Source organism: Salvia splendens, chromosome 4 (assembly GCF_004379255.2).
Source record: "Salvia splendens isolate huo1 chromosome 4, SspV2, whole genome shotgun sequence".
NCBI classification, from domain to species: Eukaryota; Viridiplantae; Streptophyta; class Magnoliopsida; order Lamiales; family Lamiaceae; genus Salvia; species Salvia splendens.
In genome coordinates this window covers 33,638,093-33,659,225 of record NC_056035.1, presented here as the reverse complement: position 1 = coordinate 33,659,225, position 21,133 = coordinate 33,638,093, and the positions used below count along the sequence as shown (strand labels likewise).

Genomic DNA, 21,133 nt, shown 5'->3' with positions numbered 1-21,133 from the left:
AAATTCCTTATGCTTCAGCAATTGGCAGTATTATGTATGCAATGGTGTGTACGAGGCCTGATATTGCACAAGCAGTGGGAGTAGTGAGCCGGTTCATGGGTGATCCGGGCAAGCAACATTGGGAAGCAGTTAAATGGATCCTTCGATACTTGAGAGGTACTACAGAAAGCGTCTTATGTTTCAATGGCAAGAATGTCGAGCTGGCAGGTTATGTGGATGCAGACTTGGCGTCCAATGATCTTGATGGGAGAAGAAGCACAACCGGGTATGTATTTACTTATGGTGGTATTGCTATTTCATGGACTTCTAAGTTGCAGAAGACTGTTGCTTTGTCTACTACGGAGGCTGAATATGTAGCTGCGACAGAGGCAAGCAAGGAGATGGTGTGGTTGCAGAGTTTCTTAGATGAACTTGGGAAGGAGAACAAGAGTAGCATACTCTACAGTGATAGTCAGAGTGCTATTTTCTTGGCGAAGAATCCAGCGTTTCATTCTAGGACAAAGCATGTGGAGTTGAAATATCATTACATTCGACACCTAGTGGAGATGAAAATCCTGCAACTTGTGAAGATACTTGGAAGTGAGAATCCTACAGACATGTTTACTAAGGTGGTGACCTTAGAGAAATTGAAGCTATGTATAGCTTCAATTGGCCTTGGAACTTGAAGAGAAGGTTAGGCGATGCTAAGCGGATGAAGGGATGAGATCACGAGAAAATGGTTGTTTAGGAGTTGTTAGTCTCCAAGTGGGAGATTGTTAATTATGGAGCCTAAAATATCTCCTACCATGTTTAGGATTTGTTTCCTTGAAGTATATTTCCTTGTTATAGATTTATTCCTTAAAAGATATTTCCTTATGGAATATGTTTCCTAGTTTGACTAGAATTAGGGCTCTCTAGTTACTTATAAATAGAGGTGCTCCCTCATTGTTAAATCATCCTGAAATTATATAGTGAAATCCCTGGCTTGGCATCGCCCCCAGACGTAGATACACATTGTATCGAACTGGGTAAACAACTTCTTGTGTTCATTCTCTTTCATATTCGTGATTGCCTGTGTTTATTTCCCAACATTTCAATCGATTTTGCAGGCTATAAGTTTTTGCCTTTAATTCCATTATTTTTATTTTATTTCACAAATTTAATATTCCATCTCATTCGAAATGATCACTTTAATACAATAAATTTTAAACCTATAGTTTATTTCTCATTACTTCTTCCATCTCATTTGAAATAATCACTTACTTGAATTACACAATATTTTAGAGTATAGCAAAATCATAATTATGACATAATAATGTGACAAGGACCAAGGAGGAAGACATTAATGTCTTGCACCATCCCAACCACAGTACAATAACATGTGAGTGTTGGGAATAAGTCATGTCTTTAGCAATATATTTGTGGCTATAGATTAATGCTAACTAACCATTTGCACATATTCTAAAACAAAAAATGAATTGTTGCATTTTGACTTGCGTTTTCATTTGAATTTAGAGCACATATCAATAGAAGCATCATTCTTTGAATGAGTCCACTTGCTATATTTGAGCAAGTTGATTGTGTTATGTGGTTCTCAAAACTTCTTTTCATTTTTATTGCATTAAATATCCCTCCAACCCCTTCATTTTTTTATTTCCTTCTAAAAACCTTTCCCCTCTCCCAGTCCCGCCAAACCTATGTGAATTATCATTTTTTATATATATGTATCTTTAAGATGTTATATCACTCTGTCTTACGTCATTTTTCAAGGAAAAAAAATGAAAATTATATGGGTAGTTAAGTGACCCGTAACCATTATTTTTTTATGCATGTTTACCATTTTTAATTTTTTTTTCTTTCAAATATCTGGATGCTAATTGATTAAGCATGTTAGAAACATAGTACTACTCCCTCCATCCCGCTTTAGCAGACTCAGTCACTTTTGAACACTCGTTTTGTAAAAATGATAATAAATAGTTAAAGTGGAGAAATGGTAATGTACGAGAGAAAATAACGTAGATAAGACACTTCTCTACATTAATCTCTCTCTTACTTTATCATTTCTCCACTTTAACTATTTATTATCATTTTTACAAAATGAGTGCTTAAAAGTTACTAAAACTGCTAAAGCGGGACGGAGGGAGTACTTGAGAACGTAAAAAAAGTAAGAAGAATGCAACATGAGAGCAATTTTTATTCATTTAAATTAAAAATGAAAAAAATTAAGAGCATTTTTTGTTAACTTAAATTAAAATTAATTAGTATATTTTATTTTTTTGTTGTAGTAGTATTATCCTATTTGTGCAGTTAGTATCCTCCATAGCGACGCACAATAAAAAAAATACGCTATGTAAGGACTACTCTTCCCACCATTAATTAAAATAGATAAATTTATCTTTTCAGAATAAATGTTAAATAATTAGTTGTAAAAGATGATGATGATGATGATGTATTGTACGTAAAAGTACAATGCTTTCATCATTTTCATCCCACACAAATAGATTTTTTATATAATTAGTGGTTTGAATTGCAAACCCCACAAAAATTATTATACACTATAGTATTTGAAAGAATTTCTTGTAGGGTAGTTGAACCCATAATTAATTAACCACAATTCCTGACCTGGACCAAATTCATATTGCTAAAAAATCAGCATTCAAAATATTTTTTTAACTGATTATCTCCTATGAGACTAATTGATCAAACTTCAAAGTATCACTTTCATAAATAATTTGACTAGATTAATTTATAATGGAAGTATACTTTTACTAATTAGTTGATCACCTAAGTTTTATTTAGGCAAAATAATAATTACTACAATACACCATGTTTTCTACTTCGATTCTATATCTTTGACTTTGATCATTGAATACTCGAATCACAAAATATTATGTAGACGGCAGACTTATCATTGAACGATTTGATACTAAAAGTTAGAGATTAATTTCTCTTAAGTGTACGCATATCATACTCAAATTCGAGTTAATTTTTTAAAAATATGATCCGAACTTGGGTCTCCGATCAATTTCAAAAACTTTAAATTCAGACTTATTCTTTGTAATACTTCCTCACATGGGTTTTGGACATTAAATCGAACTGGCTTCACCGTCGATCCGATGTAAATCGGGTGTACCTTACTTTGGAATAATAAGTCCATGATCAAAGAAAAAAAACACTATTTAGGATAGATTTAAATATTTGGCTTATGCTCAATGAAAATGAGCTAACGTTGAACTACGCTTATTTGTAATAAGCTTATAACTACTTATGACATTATTTATTTTATAGTAGTAATATTAAACACATGACAAAACGATTTTTGTAAGCATTAATTACTTGAGTGAACTTTTAATGTAGTCTTGCATTTGACACCTTCTAAGTTTACAAGTTGAAAAATTCGTATAGTGGTAGAATTATACATTATTTTATCTAAATTTTGACATAAAGAATGAGAGGCCGTGTTTAGGGATGTCAATCGGGCCAACCGGTTCGGGTTGTCGGGCTATTCGGGTTATGATTTTTTTTTCGGGTTACAAAAGTTCAACCCTAACCCTAACCCTTCGGGTTATTTGGGCCAATGCTTATTTTTAGTTTTTTTACTATTTTCAAAAAAATAATAGTATGTATTTTTTATTTTTTTAATTATATACATATTTTTAATTAGTCATGCAACAATGAAATACATATTTTTAATTTTCTTTAATATTTTTGAAAAATGATTAAGTTTTTCAAATTAAAATAACTTATTCATTATATATTTACGTAATTATTTGTAAAATATCTATCAATAGTATGTTTATGTTTATGTATTTAAAATATAAATCAACACTTCGTTTCAAAATTTAATTTATTTCAGCTGTAGATAAGTCAAATACTGATTTATCTTTGTTTTAACAATCATCAAAGTACGCATAATTCAATGACGAAGTGGCGCCAAAACACTTTGCACTATTATATTGGAAATATACTAAAAGAAAGTTTTTATATATTAGTATTTATGAATCCATAAACTACATAATGAATTTTTTCGTGATCTTATATAGTTGGTTGACGTATTTGGATTTTGCATGGTTTTAGAGAATTGTCTTGGATGATTTTGATTATGTTTCTATATTTTGGTATTATTAAATGTTTGTTGAGAATAGATAGAAAATGGATTAGAAAAATATACACAAAATATGTGGATGTGCATCAGCCTTGTTCGAGTCATTGGTTCAAGTGATTTTGAAGTCCGATAAGCCTCTAATGCATACCATTCTCTTCGTCTTTGAAAGAGCTTAGCGTCAGTATCTTGCACGCCTCAATCGGAGCTTTGTAGAGAAAGTTATGCCCGTTACAAAGACTGCGCCATGTCCAGAAACCTCTAACCCGACGGGCCGACCCGTAACCCGACCGGGTCAGCCCGCCTAACCCGGAGACCCGACCGGGTCAACCCGAATAGCCCGATTTCAAATCCGGGCTACGAAATTGGTTTGGTATCACAACTTTATTACTCCTTCAATCTCATTCAATATATCCACATTCTTGAGTGGTACAAAATTTTAGAAGAAGTTGTTAGGTGGAATAAGTAAAAAAAAGTACTTTAGTTGAATATTTTAATAAGGAGAGGGGAAAAAGATTTATTTCCAAATCTAGAAAGTGGGCATCTTGAGTGGGACGGGTGAGTACTCTCTTTGTTTCATGTTAATTGAGTCATTTTTTTATTTTGGAAAGTTCCAAGTTAATTGAGTTATTTCTATTTTTGGCAAAAAATAACCCTCCATCCTACCTTATTCTTTCTTAATTTCTCTTACTCTATTCTCTCTTATGTTATTCACCGTCCACTTAACACACTATTCTTATCTCCGTGACGAGAAGAAGTGCATATATTCTCATCTCCGTGAGGAAGTATAATATCAAATGTGACCCTCATTCTTTATAAATTTTCTTGCATGTCCGTGAATTTTGATGTAATATCGCTGGAAAGACGTTTGCAATTTTGATCAACAAAATGTTCAAAAAATGCAAAAGTATGATAATGAAGCGAATTCTCTTATTTCCCTAATAAAGGATGTTGTATTAGAATTGTCTTGTGTAAGTAAAAAATGAAAAAAGAAAGAAAGAAATAGTATACTCCAATACCTTTCTTTATATTTCCATACAATTAGTAGCAGTGTAGCTGACGAAGAAGCCAGAACCAGATCCCCATTTATGCGATCCAACAAAGAAATCTAATTCCTAAAATTGACTCGAATAAGCATCGTAATCTTTTTATTGCCAAATCCACTTTCTATTAAATTCTTCTGCAGTACCAGAAATTTGTCTATTAATTATACACACTTGTGCCCAGTGGTGGATCCAGGATCCGGAAATGGAGGGGGCAGAATATATAGTATTAACTTGGTTTAGTGCGGACATGGCTATTTTTTTTGTTATTCGGGGTGACGCCGGAGGCAAACGGAGGGGGCGACCGCCCCCTCCTGCCCCCTAGATCCGCCACTGCTTGTGCCCCTGACAATTGATACCACATAAATAGCAGTTGTAATATAAATACTCTCTCTATCGTTTAAAAATAAAAACTTTTAATATGAGTCTAAATACAATATTGATAAATTTTTAATATGGGTTTAAATATAAAATTGATAAAATAAAAAATAGAGAGAAAAAATGTGTTAGCGAAAAATGAATCTCATCTTATTAAATAGAAAAAAATTTACTTAAATTAGAAAATTTCTTGTACAGTGCTTTATTTTTTTTAAGGAGATGGATAAAAACGAAAAAAAAATTCTATTTATATGAGATTGAGTGAGTATAAAAATAAAAAAAACATTAACACTATTATCAGCTTGCCCCTTTCTTCCCATTCTTCCATCTAGCTGTTCCAACTGATGGATCCGCGAATTTCTGACGTTAGTAAATGCTGGTAGAGAATGAAGATTATGACACAAAGAAATTACGTGGTTCGATTTACTGAGGTAAATCTACGTCCACGGGAAGAAAAGGGGGGAGAGTTGTATTGCTTGATCTGCTTTCTACAGCTTACAAATACAAACTTGCTATTTGCTATATGGTCTTTTATCTCTAGAGAGCTTTCCCTTCTTCTATCTGATCTAAGTTCTATTTATATCTTGAACTAAGATCGTGGCTTGCATCACCACCCTAAGTCGTGGATGTCGTGTAGGTTATGGCCTAAGATCGTGGATGTAGCGTAGGTCATGGCCTACGATCGTGGCCTGAGTTGACACCACGTGGTAGTGGGTGTGTTGGACATCCTGTATGGGTCCACTAACTCCTTGTTCGGTCGAATACTGAGACCGAACTGCTTTGGTTGCCGATCTGAGGGTAGAGCTTGATGCCGACCTGAGAGCAGAGCTTGATTGGATGGCTTTTACCGAGCTGTAGGCTGAGGCCGAACTCTTTGGTAATGCCGAACTCATACTCCTGCTTTGGTTGCCGATCTGAGAGCAGAGCTTGATAGGTTGGCTTTTACCGAGCTGTAGGCTGAGGCCGAACTCTTTGGTAAGGCCGAACTCATACTCCTGCTTTGGTTGCCGATCTGAGAGCAGAGCTTGATAGGTTGGCTTTTACCGAGCTGTAGGCTGAGGCCGAACTCTTTGGTAATGCCGAACTCATACTCTTCCTTGGGCTTTTGCTGTTGGGCTTGTTTAGTACGCACCCCATCACTACCCCCCCCGAAAAGCGAAGTGAATCACTTCGGCGAAGCGAGTCACTTCGGCATTCTGAAAAAGGGGACGGGGGAGGCTGAAGTCAGGGGACGTGCCCTGCGCGTGACTGCATTAAATGCGGCATTAAATGCGACAGTAAAATCCGGCCGTCGAATCCTGAAAAGGTGGGATATGAAACGGTGCGATGATTTGAAATCTTTTCCAAATCTGATAAATACCGCCTTTCTTCATCATTTGAACACCTTTGCTATTGGCTTCTTCTGCACTCTCTATCTTTTGCGTGAAAAATTTCCTTCCGCTTTCAAAAATTTCCTCAGGATTTCTTCAAACTTTCAAAGAGTAAGAACCATGTCTGCTTCTTCTTCGTCTGAGTCTGGTAGCGGTAGAAAAGGGGGTAAGGGGTCTTCTAGCCGGAAAGAATCCGGGGAGAAGACCGTAGAGTATTTTCACAGTATCTTGAGTAAGGATACTGTGATATCCCTTTACGAAAAATACTCTTTTCCTGGGGGGAAGGCGGTGGTTCCCGACGATGATCATAGGGCTAACGACCCGCCGGAGGGTTATGCCACCGTTTACGAAGCCTGCTTAGAATGCGGGCTTCGTTTCCCTCTTCCCCCACCTTTTGTAGAGCTTCTTGATTTTTTTCAACTCCCTTTAGGTCAGGTGACTCCGAACTCTTGGAGGCACTTGTCGGCTTTTGCTGCCGAACTCCGTAGGTTAGATAAGGATCTGTCTCTGCGGGCAATCCTTAATTTTTTCCAATTTAAAAGGAAGGGATCTTGGTTTTACTTGATCCCCTTACAGCCTTTTAGGGCATTCTGCAAAACCAAGTGGCCGAAATGGCAAAACCGCTTCTTTTTTTATAATAGGACAGCGGCTCCGGGCTTCCCCTGGAGAGGGCCGAAGTCCGTGATTCCTCATCCTCGGTTAGAACCATTGGCCGAGCTCGATGGCGAGCTCAACAAGATTCCCGTAGTTAGGAAACAATACACGGAGTCTGAGCTCGTCAAGGGCGACGTCGTGTTCGACATCTCGTCTTCGGACGAAGAGGCCGAGGGTGAGGATTTTTCTTTACCTTTATGTTGTACTGCTTTAACGAAGAAAACTAACCTTGCTTTCTTGCTTTTTGGCAGTGTACATGCTGAACAAGGCTACCCGAAAATCTTCGGAGTCCAAGGAGCCGGAGAGGCCGAAAACCACCAGCTCGGCGTCTGATGCCGAGAGGACTCCGAAAAGGCAAAAAACCTCTTCGGATCCGAAGAAGCCGGAGTCAACTTCGGCAAAGGGGAGGGGGAAGGCCCAGAAGCCCCCGAGAGCGCCAGAGAAAGACGTGGTCTTGGCGCCTCCTTCGGAACATATCTGTGAGCCGTTTTTATGGCCCACGGACTTCGCCGAGGTGAATTCTCTTCTTGATTGTCTGGCCTTGCTTTTTTCCTGTATTTTTTGTGGTCCCTTTGTTGACTTTTTTCTTTATTCATTTTCAGAGGAACGATATGCTCTCCAAGCTCGTCGCCGTCGAACTCTCCAAAGCGTCCAATGACTATGCTGAGATGCAGAGGAAGTTGGCGGCTGCTTGTCATCGGGCCGAACAGGCTGAGGCTAACTTTGAGAAGGCCAGAGCTGCTAGGATTTCGGCCCAGGATGAAGCTCAGTTTGCCAAAAACCAGCTCGTCATCCAGCGGGAGCAGACGAAACGTCTGGATGCTGCTGCCGTGGTTGCCCAAGGGGAGGCTCTCCGTGTTTACACGGAGAAACTCTTTTTGAGCAGCCAGTTCTCGGCCTTTGTCGGTAGTCTGGTAAGGCTAATTGCCGATAAGGGCGAGCAGGGGGCCGACGTCGTGCTGCCTCTGTACAGCCGAGAGATAGCGGCTCGGCTTCAGAATCTGCCGCTCCTTGAGGAGCTCGCTTCATCTTCGGTCCTGCTTTCTGCAGACCGAGTCCGGAGTTGTCGAGCTGATCGGGACGAGAACCTGGAGGCTATCTTTGCCTCCGTGGGACCCGTTTCACCCGCTTCGACTTACAACGGAGAGGGTGAGGCCGAGCCGCTGGAGCGGGAGGCCGAAGTCGATCAGGCCGGGCATCCGGAGAAGGAAGCCGATCAGGAGGCGGAGGCGAGGCCGGCAGGAGGCGAGGCTGAGGCTGAGGTAGCCCAGGAGAAAGAAGCTGTACCAGACCGAGGAGCCGGAGACGAAGCTGGCGGAGTATGATTTCGTCTCCCTTCTCTTAGTCTAGTTTCTTCCTTGTAAAATGGCCTTGAAGCCCTAGTGTAAAAAATTTTCCTTGTGAATGAAAAATTCTCTACACCTGTCTTCGTATAGCTTTTCGTACTCGCCTTTATTCCTGTTGTATTTTACTATCTGCTCGGTACAGCTGCCGAACTAATATAGCTGCTTTGTACCCAAGGAGATGGAGATACTTCACTGGAAACGGCTGTACTCTTCGGCTTTGGACGAAGCTGAGAGAAGAGCTATAGCCGATCAGACGAAGAATGACGAGCTTCTGGCTCGTTTAGTGAAGCTAGAGGCCGATATCAAGGACTTAGAGTCCGATAAGAAAGATCTGGAGGCCGAGCTGAATACGGCCATTGCTGAGAGAACTGCGTATGAGGATTACATCCGTGTGCGCGGGGGAATGACCATATCAGATGTTCAGAGTCGAGTTGACGAACTGTGGGAGGAATATCATGTACTCCGTATGAACAATGTGCTGGAGAGCCCGGCTTGCCAACAAGTTGTGACATCACTGCGGCGTTGGGCTTCTCGGTACAACATTGTTCTTTCATCGTACTTGTCCTCGGTCTTATGAAGTAAACTTCTTTGACCGGACTTGGTCCTTGGTCTTATGAAGTAAACATCTTTGACCGGACTCGTCTTTGGTCTGATGAAATAAACATCTTTGACCGGACTCGTCTTTGGTCTGATGAAATAAACATCTTTGACCGGACTCGTCTTTGGTCTAATGAAATAAACATCTTTGACCGGACTCGTCTTTGGTCTGATGAAATAAACATCTTTGACCCGACTTGGTTTGTGTTCTAATTTGGCGATTTTTGTCGCCGGGATCGAACTTTCCCTTGTCCTAATTCGGCGAGTTTTATCGCGTGGATCGGACTTTCCCAGTTAACCGAAGTGGTCTTATGCAGTAAACCTCTTTGACCAGACATGGTCGTCCCCGGTCTTATGAGGTAAACTTCTTTGACCGAACTTGGTCGTCCTAATTCGGCGAGGTTTATCGCGTGGATCGGACTTTCCCTTATTGCAGTTCGTTTCAGACGAAGTGCTTGTTAAGCTGAATTGCGGTCTTGTATCCTCCTTGGAAGCTTGGACTCACAATCGTTGGCTTATTGCAGTTCGTTTCAGACGGACTGCTTGTTAAGCTGACTTGTGGTCTTATATCCTCCTTAGAAGCTTGGACTCACAATAGTCTTTAATAATCGATCTAAAAAGGGGATCAGTCTTTAAAGAACGATATACCTTGGTACCATTTGTAAGAGACGACAAGCACATAGAGACAAAACACATAGGGAAAAAATGAAAAAGACGAAAGAAAAAGACTTTAAACCTTTTAAAAAACGACAAGTAAAAGGTACAAGTAAAAAACAAACAAATAAAAACACATACCCCTATGACCGAACTAGACACGAGACGGACTGACCGGACTGTCTCTTACAAGTGGAACTTCTTGAGGTTGGAGATGTGCCATGTTCGGGGTACTTGTTCTCCTGACATGTGAGTCAATTTATAAGACCCTTTGCCGAGGACTTCTGACACCCGATATGGACCCTCCCATGTGGGTTCGAGTTTGCCCAGCTTTTCTGCTCGGCTTACTTCGTTGTTTCTCAAGACGAGATCTCCCACTTGAAATTGAAGCTTTTTCACCCTTTGGTTATAATACCGGGCTACTTGCTCCTTATACTTGGCTGCTTTTATGCACGCCAATTCTCTTCTTTCTTCGGCGAGATCTAGTTCTGCTCTCAGTCCGTCGTCATTCATTTCTGAGGAGAAATTTAGAGTTCGGGGACTGGGTACGCCGATCTCCACTGGAATTACGGCTTCAGTGCCGTACACCAGACTATACGGAGTTTCACCGTTGGAGGTTTTGGGTGTAGTTCGGTAGGACCATAGGACTTGAGGGAGATTTTCTACCCATTGTCCTTTGGCTTGTTCTAACCGAGCTTTTAACCCTTTCACCAGAATCCGGTTCGTTACTTCCGTTTGTCCGTTTGCTTGGGGATGGGAGACCGAAGTGAACCGCTGTTGAATGTTCAGCTCTTGGCACCAATTCTTGAACGTCTTGTCGGTGAACTGAGTCCCATTATCCGAGATGAGGATGTGGGGTATGCCAAATCGGCACACTATGTTCTTCCAGACGAAGTCCAACGCCTTTGAGCTCGTTATCGTAGCTAATGGTTCAGCCTCCACCCACTTCGTGAAGTAGTCCACGGCAACGATAAGGAATTTCATTTGCCGAGGAGCTTGAGGAAGTGGTCCCACTATGTCTATGCCCCATTGCATGAAAGGCCAAGGGCTTTGCATAGTGTATAGATCGGTCTGCGGCATCCTTGGGACATTTGCATGAATTTGGCACTTCGTACACTTCTTGACGAGCTGCACTGCGTCTTGTACCATGGTTGGCCAATAATATCCCCATCTCAGAACTTTTTTAGCTAAAGCTCTGGCTCCGATGTGGCTACCGCACGATCCTTCATGAACTTCTCTGAGGATGTAGTCCGTCTCTTCTGGTCCTACGCACCGCAATAACGGCTGGAGGTAAGACTTTCTAAAGAGGACTCCTTCATGAAGTTCGTACCGAAGTGCTCGGCACGTGATCTTCCGAGCTTCTCTCTTATCCTCGGGCAATTGTCCTTGATCCAGATACTGCAAGATCGGCGTCATCCAGTTCGGCGAGCTGGATACTGAATGTACCTCGGCTTCATCAATGCTTCGATGCATTAATTCTTCCGCCTTTGAGCGCGGATCTGAGGCCAATTTACTTAAGGCATCTGCTCGGCTATTTTCCGCTCTGGGAATGCGGATTATCCGAAAATAGGAGAAACTTCGGCTGATGCTTTGCGCTTTGTCCAAATACTTCTTCATTCTCTCGTCACGAGCTTCACTTGTACCCAACATGTGATTTACTATGACTTGTGAATCACAATGGACTTTGAGAGATTTGACGAGCAGACTTTGCGCTAACTGGAGTCCGGCCAGGAGGGCTTCGTACTCGGCTTCATTATTAGTAGTGGGGAATAGGAAACGAAGTGAGTAGGTTACCTCGTGTCCGTCGGGAGCGACAAGTAAAATACCAGCTCCACTTCCCATCTTGTTTGAAGCTCCATCTACGAATCCGCTCCAGCAGTCCGGCGGCTCTACTTCGGATTCCAAGGGCTGTGCTAGTTCGGCATTGGCAGAATTCTTCTGTTCGGCAATAACGGGAATTGCTTGATCGAACTTCGCTTCTGCAAGAAAATCCGCCAAGGCTTGTCCCTTGATGGCTTTCCGAGGTAGATATTCAATTGTGTGCTCTCCCAACTCTATAGCCCACTTGGCGATTCTGCCTGATGCTTCTGGTTTGGTCAACACTTGCCGAAGTGGCAGATCAGTTAAGACGCATACCTTGTGAGCATAGAAGTATGGCCGCAGTCTCCTTGCTGCATTTACTAATGCTAGAGCAATCTTTTCCAGAGGTTGATACCTGGTTTCTGGACCTCTTAATGCTCGGCTTGTAAAATAGATGGGAAGCTGCTTTAGGCCTTCTTCTCGTACAAGCACCGCGCTGATGGTTTGATCCGATGCCGCTAAGTATAAGAATAGTACTTCGGCTTCGGTTGGAGCAGAGAGAATAGGAAGCTCGGCTAGATAACTTTTGAGCTCGTCAAAGGCCTTTTTCTGCTCGGCTCCCCACTCGAACTTTGGTGCCTTTTTCAACACCTTGAAGAACGGCAGTTGCTTTTCGGCTGCTTGGGAAAGGAATCGATTCAGTGCGGCTAGACATCCGGTTAGCCTTTGCACGTCATGTATGGACTTCGGCATTGCCATGTTCTGAACGACTTGAACTTTTGAGGGGTTTGCCTTGAGTCCGTCCTTTGAAACCCAACAACCCAGAAACTTTCCCGAATCTACCAAAAAGGTACACTTTTGGGGATTAAGTTTGAGGTTGGCTTTCTTGAGCACGTTGAGAGTGGACTTGAGGTTGTGCTCGTACTCCGAGGTGCTTTTGCTCTTGACGACTATATCGTCAACATACACTTCGACCTCCTTTCCAATCAGGTGCCGAAAAAGCTTGTCTACCATCCTTTGATAAGTGGCTCCGGCATTCTTTAAACCGAATGGCATCTTTTTATAAGCGAAAATGCCGAAATCAGTAATGAAGGCCGTTTTTGAAGCGTCAATCTCATCCATTAAAACCTGATGGTATCCATTGTATAGATCAAGAAAACAAAAAATTTCAAAGCCTATCAGAGCTTCTACTTTTTTATCTATGTTCGGAAGGGGATAGCAATCTTTGGGACAGTGCTTATTTAGATCGGTGAAATCTATGCACATCCGCCATCCTCCTTCCTTTTTCTTGATCATGACAGGATTGGCCACCCACGAAGGATACTTCACTTCGAATAACACATCCGCCTTCAATAATTGACGGACTTCGTCATGGATGACTTGACTTCGTTCTGCCGCAAAGAGTCTTTGCTTCTGTTTTATCGGCCGGACCGAAGGATCAATATTTAAACGATGAGAGATTACCTCGGGGGGCACTCCGGTCATGTCCAACGGAGACCATGCAAAGACGTCTTTGTACTCCTTGAGGAGCTGGATGGTTTTTTTCCCGAAGTAGAGGCGTTCCCGCGAAGCCGATCTTAACCGTTCTGGATGGATCGTCTTCGTACAGCTGAACTGTCATCGAATTCGGCTCCGGTATGACTTCGGTCATTGCCTCTGACTCCGGCTGCTGTGATTGCTATGCTTGGTGGTGCCGATCTGACTGCTCGGCACTTCTAAGCGCAATTTGCAGACATTCCTTTGCTCTCTTTTGGTCACCTCGGATGACCGCTATCCCTCCTTTAGTAGGGATCTTGATGGTGAGGTGATAAGTGGAGCAAATGGCCCGAACTGTGTTGAGCCAGTCTCTTCCCAGGATGACGTTGTACGGGGACCGAGCTTTCACCACGAAAAACTCAATCATCGTACTGGAGCTAGTAGGCGCTTTCCCCACCGTGATCGGAAGGCTGATAATACCTTCAGGGCGGGTGTCCTCCTGGGCGAAGCTCTTCAGGGGAAGCGGAGCCGGGCTGAGCCGAGCTGGGTCCACTTCTAGTTTGTCGAAGCACTCTTTAAAAAGAATGCTGACTGACGCTCCTGTATCCACAAACACCCTGTGGATCAGTTTGTTTGCCACTCCGGCTTGGATGACAATGGCGTCTTGGTGAGGAGAGATGGCCGGGACGGGATCAGCATCCGAGAACGTAATCACTTCGTCCTGCTTCAGCCTTTTATGCGTTGGCTCTTCTCGATTGGAGCCTCTGCGCTCTGACTTCAGGGACGACTTGGTCTTCCCGGCAGGGAGAGCGTCAATAGTCAGGATTACTCCATCATATTGCGGCTCGTCATCGTCTTCGGGATCCGGCTGCCTTTTCGGATCCTGAGGAGCGCAGTTCGCACCTCTCTGCTTCTTATTCTTCTTTGACTGCTTGTTTTGGTATTTTTTCAATGTCCCTGCCCTCACAAGAACATCGATACCTGCAGCCAAGTTTCTGCACTCCTCGGTATCGTGACCGTGGTCTTGATGGTAGGAGCAGTAGTTATCCTGGGGTCGGCGCGCGGCAGATTTCGTCATCCGCTTTGGCTTTTCGAACAGGTCAGAGTGTAGTTCGAAAATTTCCGCTCTCGGCTTGTTCAGCGGTACGAACTGAGCGGGCGGCTTCTCGGGATTGAGACGGGGTCCCAATCTGTCTTGCACCGGAGTCCTTTGAATCCTTTCAAAAGGAGTTCGGCGAGGATGTCCCTGATCGCCAAAAGGAGTTCGGCGAGGATGTCCCTGATCGCTATGATCGGGCTTCCTCCTGTCTCCTCGGGACGATGAGCTGTCTAACGACCGTTTGCGACGGTCTGCCTCATCGGCCCGGGAGTACTGGTCCGCAATGTCCCACATTTCCTGAGCTGTCTGCGGACCGCACTCAACGAGCTTCCTGTAGAGAGCTCCGGGCAGGATTCCATTTTGGAATGCCGAGATGACAAGCAGATCGTTGAGATCGTCTACTTGCAGGCATTCCTTGTGGAATCTTGTCATAAAGTCGCTGATTTTTTCGTCGCGACCTTGACGAATGGAAAGCAGCTGAGCCGAAGTGATTCGGGCTTCCGCTTTCTGAAAGAACCTCCTGTGGAAGGCATCCATTAGATCTCGGTAAGATCTGATGCTGCCCTGGGGGAGGCTATCGAACCACCTTCTCGCGTTCCCGATGAGCAGCTCGGGAAACAGCTTGCACATGTGGACCTCGTTGAGACCCTGGTTCGCCATGTTATACTGATAGCGCCCCAAGAAATCGTGAGGGTCCACGAGCCCGTCGTAAGTCATCGACGGAGTTCGGTAGTTCTGTGGTAGGGGAGTTCGGGTGATGTCGTCCGAGAACGGAGTCTTCAGTGCTCCGTACACGGCGAATCCGATATCTCGTCGGTATGGAGGAGATTGAGTTCTCCTGTGATTCCGGTACCGAGGAAGAACAGGAATATGTCGGGGTTGAGGATTCTTCTTCCTGGAAGACACGGCACTACTGCGGTAGTGACTTTCATGTCTGGATGAGGAAGGAGAATCCTCCGTTTTCGTCTTCGGCTCTTGGCTCTTTTGCAGGAAGGCTAAGAACTCATCCTGCTTCTCAGCCAAGAACAGCTTGACAGCCTCATTCAAATCAGGCTGCTGGGAAGACTCAGTGGGACGATTTTTGGAGCGGCCTGTTCCTTCGCCATGAGAACTGGTGGTGGATTTATCCCTAGGCTGTTTTCCAGACCTATGGGATGGATTGGCTTCCTCCTGGTTCCCACGGGCAGGAATACGGGTACTCTGCGATCTGGTATGCATTTTTTGGGTGGAAAAAAATGGATCAAAAATTCGCTTTATCACAAATTTTGTTCTCTGTTTCCCACAGACGGCGCCAGTGATGGATCCGCGAATTTCTGACGTTAGTAAATGCTGGTAGAGAATGAAGATTATGACACAAAGAAATTACGTGGTTCGATTTACTGAGGTAAATCTACGTCCACGGGAAGAAAAGGGGGGAGAGTTGTATTGCTTGATCTGCTTTCTACAGCTTACAAATACAAACTTGCTATTTGCTATATGGTCTTTTATCTCTAGAGAGCTTTCCCTTCTTCTATCTGATCTAAGTTCTATTTATATCTTGAACTAAGATCGTGGCTTGCATCACCACCCTAAGTCGTGGATGTCGTGTAGGTTATGGCCTAAGATCGTGGATGTAGCGTAGGTCATGGCCTACGATCGTGGCCTGAGTTGACACCACGTGGTAGTGGGTGTGTTGGACATCCTGTATGGGTCCACTAACTCCTTGTTCGGTCGAATACTGAGACCGAACTGCTTTGGTTGCCGATCTGAGGGTAGAGCTTGATGCCGACCTGAGAGCAGAGCTTGATTGGATGGCTTTTACCGAGCTGTAGGCTGAGGCCGAACTCTTTGGTAATGCCGAACTCATACTCCTGCTTTGGTTGCCGATCTGAGAGCAGAGCTTGATAGGTTGGCTTTTACCGAGCTGTAGGCTGAGGCCGAACTCTTTGGTAAGGCCGAACTCATACTCCTGCTTTGGTTGCCGATCTGAGAGCAGAGCTTGATAGGTTGGCTTTTACCGAGCTGTAGGCTGAGGCCGAACTCTTTGGTAATGCCGAACTCATACTCTTCCTTGGGCTTTTGCTGTTGGGCTTGTTTAGTACGCACCCCATCACCAACCCTGTCTTGAACAATTTTATTTACTTGCATCCAAAAGTGGGTTAAACTTAGAGTCAGTCACTGTGTGCTGTGCGTGTTTTCCTTTGTACTTTTATAGCTCGTGATGAGATAGAAAGTCGATGCATTTTAAAGAGAAGGAAAGCTAGAAAATGGAGAGGCGTTTTGTCTGGATTTGGGATTTGTGGAGTATGAGTTGTTGTGGAATTAATAAACTACTCTTTTTCCCCCTTTTTTTTAATAATGGTATTTGATGGGTTCTCCTAGGCCTCCTCTTCCACATAAATCATGCTTATAGTATTTATTCCCTTTTTTTCTTGAAAGTTTCGATTTTTCCCTTCAGTTGAATTTATTGATTTTAGGTATTAATTTTTGAAATTAGTAGTAGTACCTTATTCATTTCTTTCTCTCTCCCTTAGAAAGGAAAATCAGATTGTAGGTGCAGGAAATGAATGGTGTTGTTGGACTTGATGCAGAGGATTCTGAATTTGTGGAAATTGATCCAACTGGAAGATATGGGAGGGTATGCTATGGCTTTCCTTCTCATTCAGTCTTTCTATCTTCTTACTTGATATCATTTTTATTTTGTTTCTTGTTTTCTGATTGCAGTATAATGAGATTCTTGGAAAAGGGTCTTCTAAGACAGTGTATGTATATTTTATCCTGAGAATTTCATCTTAATCATTACAATATGCCCTAATTTCATTTTTGATATGTTTTTCTTTCCCCAATTTTAATGTATCCTGGCAGTTACAGAGCTTTTGATGAGTATGAAGGGATTGAAGTAGCCTGGAATCAGGTGAAACTTTATGACTTTCTGCAAAGTCCAGAAGATCTTGAGAGATTGTATTGTGAAATTCATCTTCTCAAAACTCTAAAACACACCAATATTATGAAATTCTACACCTCTTGGGTGGATACTACAAATAGGAACATCAATTTTGTGACAGAAATGTTCACTTCTGGCACCCTCAGACAGTAAGTCTGTTTGTTTGTTTTACAAATAATTGTAGTATTAGTTTCTTCAACTCTTATGGAGCTTTATTGAAATTTGGAATAGGTATAGGCTGAAACACAAGAGGACAAATATTAGAGCAATCAAATACTGGTGTAGGCAGATTTTGCAAGGGCTTCTCTATCTCCACAGCCATGATCCTCCGGTTATTCACAGAGACCTCAAGTGTGACAACATTTTCATCAATGGGAATCAAGGCGAGGTCAAGATTGGTGATCTTGGCCTCGCTGCGATCCTCAGGAAATCCCATGCTGCGCGTTGTGTTGGTGAGTTCCAGTTGATTGAAAATCTCGTCCTTGCTTTGGATTTTGTTTGATGGCGACTTCACTTGATTTTTGTCAGGAACTCCCGAGTTCATGGCTCCGGAGGTGTATGAAGAGGAATACAATGAATTAGTCGATATTTATTCATTTGGAATGTGCATTTTAGAAATGGTGACATTTGAATATCCTTATAGTGAGTGCACTCATCCTGCTCAAATTTATAAGAAAGTGATCTCGGTGAGGATTAGCTATAATTTTATTGTTGCGAACTTGATATGTATGTTGTTTTAACATAGCTGTTTCTTTACAGGGAAAGAAACCGGATTCCCTGTACAAAGTTCAGGATCCTGAGGTTCGTAGGTTTGTTGAGAAGTGCTTAGCAACAGTATCTGATAGGCTGTCTGCTTGGGATCTTCTCAACGATCCGTTCCTTCAAATTGATGATTGTGGTTACGATTTGAGGGCATTCCAGTATCGACGAGACTATGATGAACTAGGCCCTCTTTTAAGACAGCCTCTCTTGATCAGTGCTCATCATAGCACAACGAGTTCTTTAGTCAATGGCTACTCTAATTATATCTGTTACGATCAAGAGCATGACTTGGATTCTAACTCGGTTGACTACGAAGCAACTGAGATCAACTTATTCACAGGTCAAGACGATGATCATTTGGAAAATCTTGACATTACCATCAATGGGAGAAAGAGTGAGGATGATGACATATTTCTTCGACTCAGAATTGCTGATAAAGAAGGTTGGTTTAGTTTCAAAACACTCGAATTTGATTCCACTATTGATGCTGAGAATGGTTCTGGATTGGTTGTTTGTTTCAGGTCGAGTGCGAAACATTTACTTCCCTTTTGACATTGAAACCGACACAGCACTGAGCGTTGCGACCGAAATGGTTGCTGAGTTAGACATAACGGACCAAGATGTGACTAAGATAGCGGAAATGATCGATGGTGAGATTGCTTCCTTGGTTCCTGAATGGAAACCAGGATTTGGCACAGATGAGAGCCCTATCAAGAGTGGTAGTGTCTGCCAAAACTGTGCTTTGGGTGATGCAGACTACATGGGCAAGACTGTGCACGGATGTGGATCAATCCATGGCCGCTTTGAAGAGATCACGTACCAAGTTGAAGGGTCGGAGCAACGTGTGACTGATGGTGCTCCCGTGGGGTCAAGCCAGTACGATGGTGCTCAACACACAAACATATGGTCGCAGCAAGAGAACCACGAAGTGACTTCTCCATCATCTAATGACAATCAATTTGATCACTCCTCCAATGAGAAGGAGACTGTCACAAGAAGTGTCGATGAAAATGCCTCCAACGAGCAAGCATCACCTACAACGAGCAATTCACCTCTACACGACAACTATGAGAATGAGATGAGGCAGGAGCTGAGATGGTTCAAGGCCAGGTACAAAAAGCAGCTGAGGGAGCTCAGTCATAAACAGCTGGGGGTTGTGAGAGATAGATCACGATCATTCTCAAGCATTGCAAACGGAGAAACGGGTGAATTTAATATCGATTGTTCATTATCCAACGGGAAGCAGTTCACTCTATTTCCTCTCACAGATTCTGATAGAAGCACTAGTGATCCAAAGGTCTACAGCTACGAGTCCGCGTATAATTCTTGTAGTCCCGTGCATTTGGTCACAGCCAAGAGCTTCTACGCCAATGGTTTGCTCCCGCATTCACTCCACAGGGCTACCTCTCTGCCAGTCGATGCCACCGAGCTCTAGAACTCGTGGCTGTTTCGACAAGGCTCTTGAGAGGTACACATAGTCAGCTTGAGGTGAAAGCCAGTTGGAATTGAATTCAGTGAGTGGATGTACATTACTAACTGATTCATATAGCAGATATAGCAAAAATTGGTCCTCACATTGTAATTTCTCCAATCCCATGCAAAGTGGGTCTCTTTTTGAAACTTTTTTACTTTAAATAAGTTTTTCATACTATATCTCAATTCTCAACTTCACATCGCCTTTTTCTTTCATTAACAGTATAAAATTCCACTTTCAATGATCCCCAGCCTAGGTTTCTCTCTATGAGATTACTCCTTAAAAGGAGAAAACAACAAGGTAAGAAAAAGAGCTGAAGATGATAAAGACTCATCCATGCTCCCATTAATAATGTGATGGGAGTTCAACTTTTGTTTTCCACAACTAACATTTTTATGTTTGCAAGCTCATTATTATTATGTGACTCATCAATCACTTTCATGTTCAAAAAGAAACACTAGCCATATAATCATAACGCCTAAAGAGCAGATTCCTTTGCATACTTTCTCACATCAACCTTCCCATGTTGAACTCCACACCAAATAAAACCCAAGTACAACAAATAAAACCTGTCACACTATGCTAGACTTGCAATTGCAATGGTATATTGTTTGAAATTTTGATTTGGACTGTAACTGCAAATTATTTTATCCACAAGCAATATTAGACAGCTTGATACTATGCATTATGACTAATATTTCTGCTGTTATATTTTGTTCTTGGTGTTGGTATTACTTGTAGTTATTAGTTCTAAACATAAAACAGAAAAATGTCATCAACAGTTGGATGCTTCATACATTCAATTATTTGTGGTGTAATTATAGAGGAGATCATGGATTGTGAGTATGATCGAATTTTATGCCAGCTCTAAATATAAGTTGTGATCGGGGGAGCCAAGTGGCCACTTTTTCTCAATAATTACCTGATATTATTTTAGACAGCTTTGTAAAAGGTTAATTATTCAATAAATAAGATACTACTGAGCATTTGCTTATAGATAATGCAATAAACTAATTGTAAAATAAATCCTCTAAGGCCCATTATAGATTAAACTTCACCTACCCAGAAGTCTAGCCCAACTATGAAAAACATAAATAACTACTAACTATTATGCCATATACATGGATTAATTGAATAAATGATTACCGATATTTTTATCGGTTACTAAACTTTAATATTGATTTAAAATAAATTATTAAAATTATAGTACATTATATATCACTTGATAATTTAATTTAATTTTCTTAATTATTTTATTCTAAATAAAATTTTAATGTCGCTTAACCAATTTTTATTTAAGTGAATCTTATGAAATTATTTGCCATGTCACATTGTAAATCACTACATTCAACTTGGGTATTTCTTACCCTAGTTGACGACGTCTATCGGATCTATCCTTCTGTATCGTGAGGTGTGGAGCGATGGTTACATTACAGATATGGCAAAAATCATTCGTGTGTATAAAAACAAGTGATC

At 42.0% G+C, this 21,133-nt stretch overlaps 1 protein-coding gene across 1 annotated transcript; it reads left to right on the top strand.

Moving 5' to 3' along the window:
* Nucleotides 1-16,676: 16,676 nt before the first annotated feature.
* Nucleotides 16,677-19,834, top strand: LOC121799546 (probable serine/threonine-protein kinase WNK9). Its single transcript, XM_042198949.1, has 7 exons — nucleotides 16,677-17,115; nucleotides 17,202-17,239; nucleotides 17,343-17,570; nucleotides 17,653-17,873; nucleotides 17,950-18,107; nucleotides 18,181-18,625; nucleotides 18,705-19,834. The coding sequence occupies exons 1-7, from the start codon at nucleotides 17,041-17,043 to the stop codon at nucleotides 19,616-19,618; spliced, it is 2,079 nt and encodes a 692-aa protein (XP_042054883.1). The 5' UTR covers nucleotides 16,677-17,040; the 3' UTR covers nucleotides 19,619-19,834.
* The last annotated feature ends 1,299 nt before the right edge of the window (nucleotides 19,835-21,133 follow it).

Excerpts from the sequence above, each read along its gene's own strand:
- LOC121799546 (XM_042198949.1), top strand. The coding sequence starts at position 17,041 with ATGAATGGTGTTGTTGGACTTGATGCAGAGGATTCTGAATTTGTGGAA. Across the intron at positions 17,571-17,652 it reads ACTTCTGGCACCCTCAGACA|GTATAGGCTGAAACACAAGA; the intron begins GTAAGTCTGTTT and ends AATTTGGAATAG. Across the intron at positions 18,108-18,180 it reads TTTATAAGAAAGTGATCTCG|GGAAAGAAACCGGATTCCCT; the intron begins GTGAGGATTAGC and ends GTTTCTTTACAG.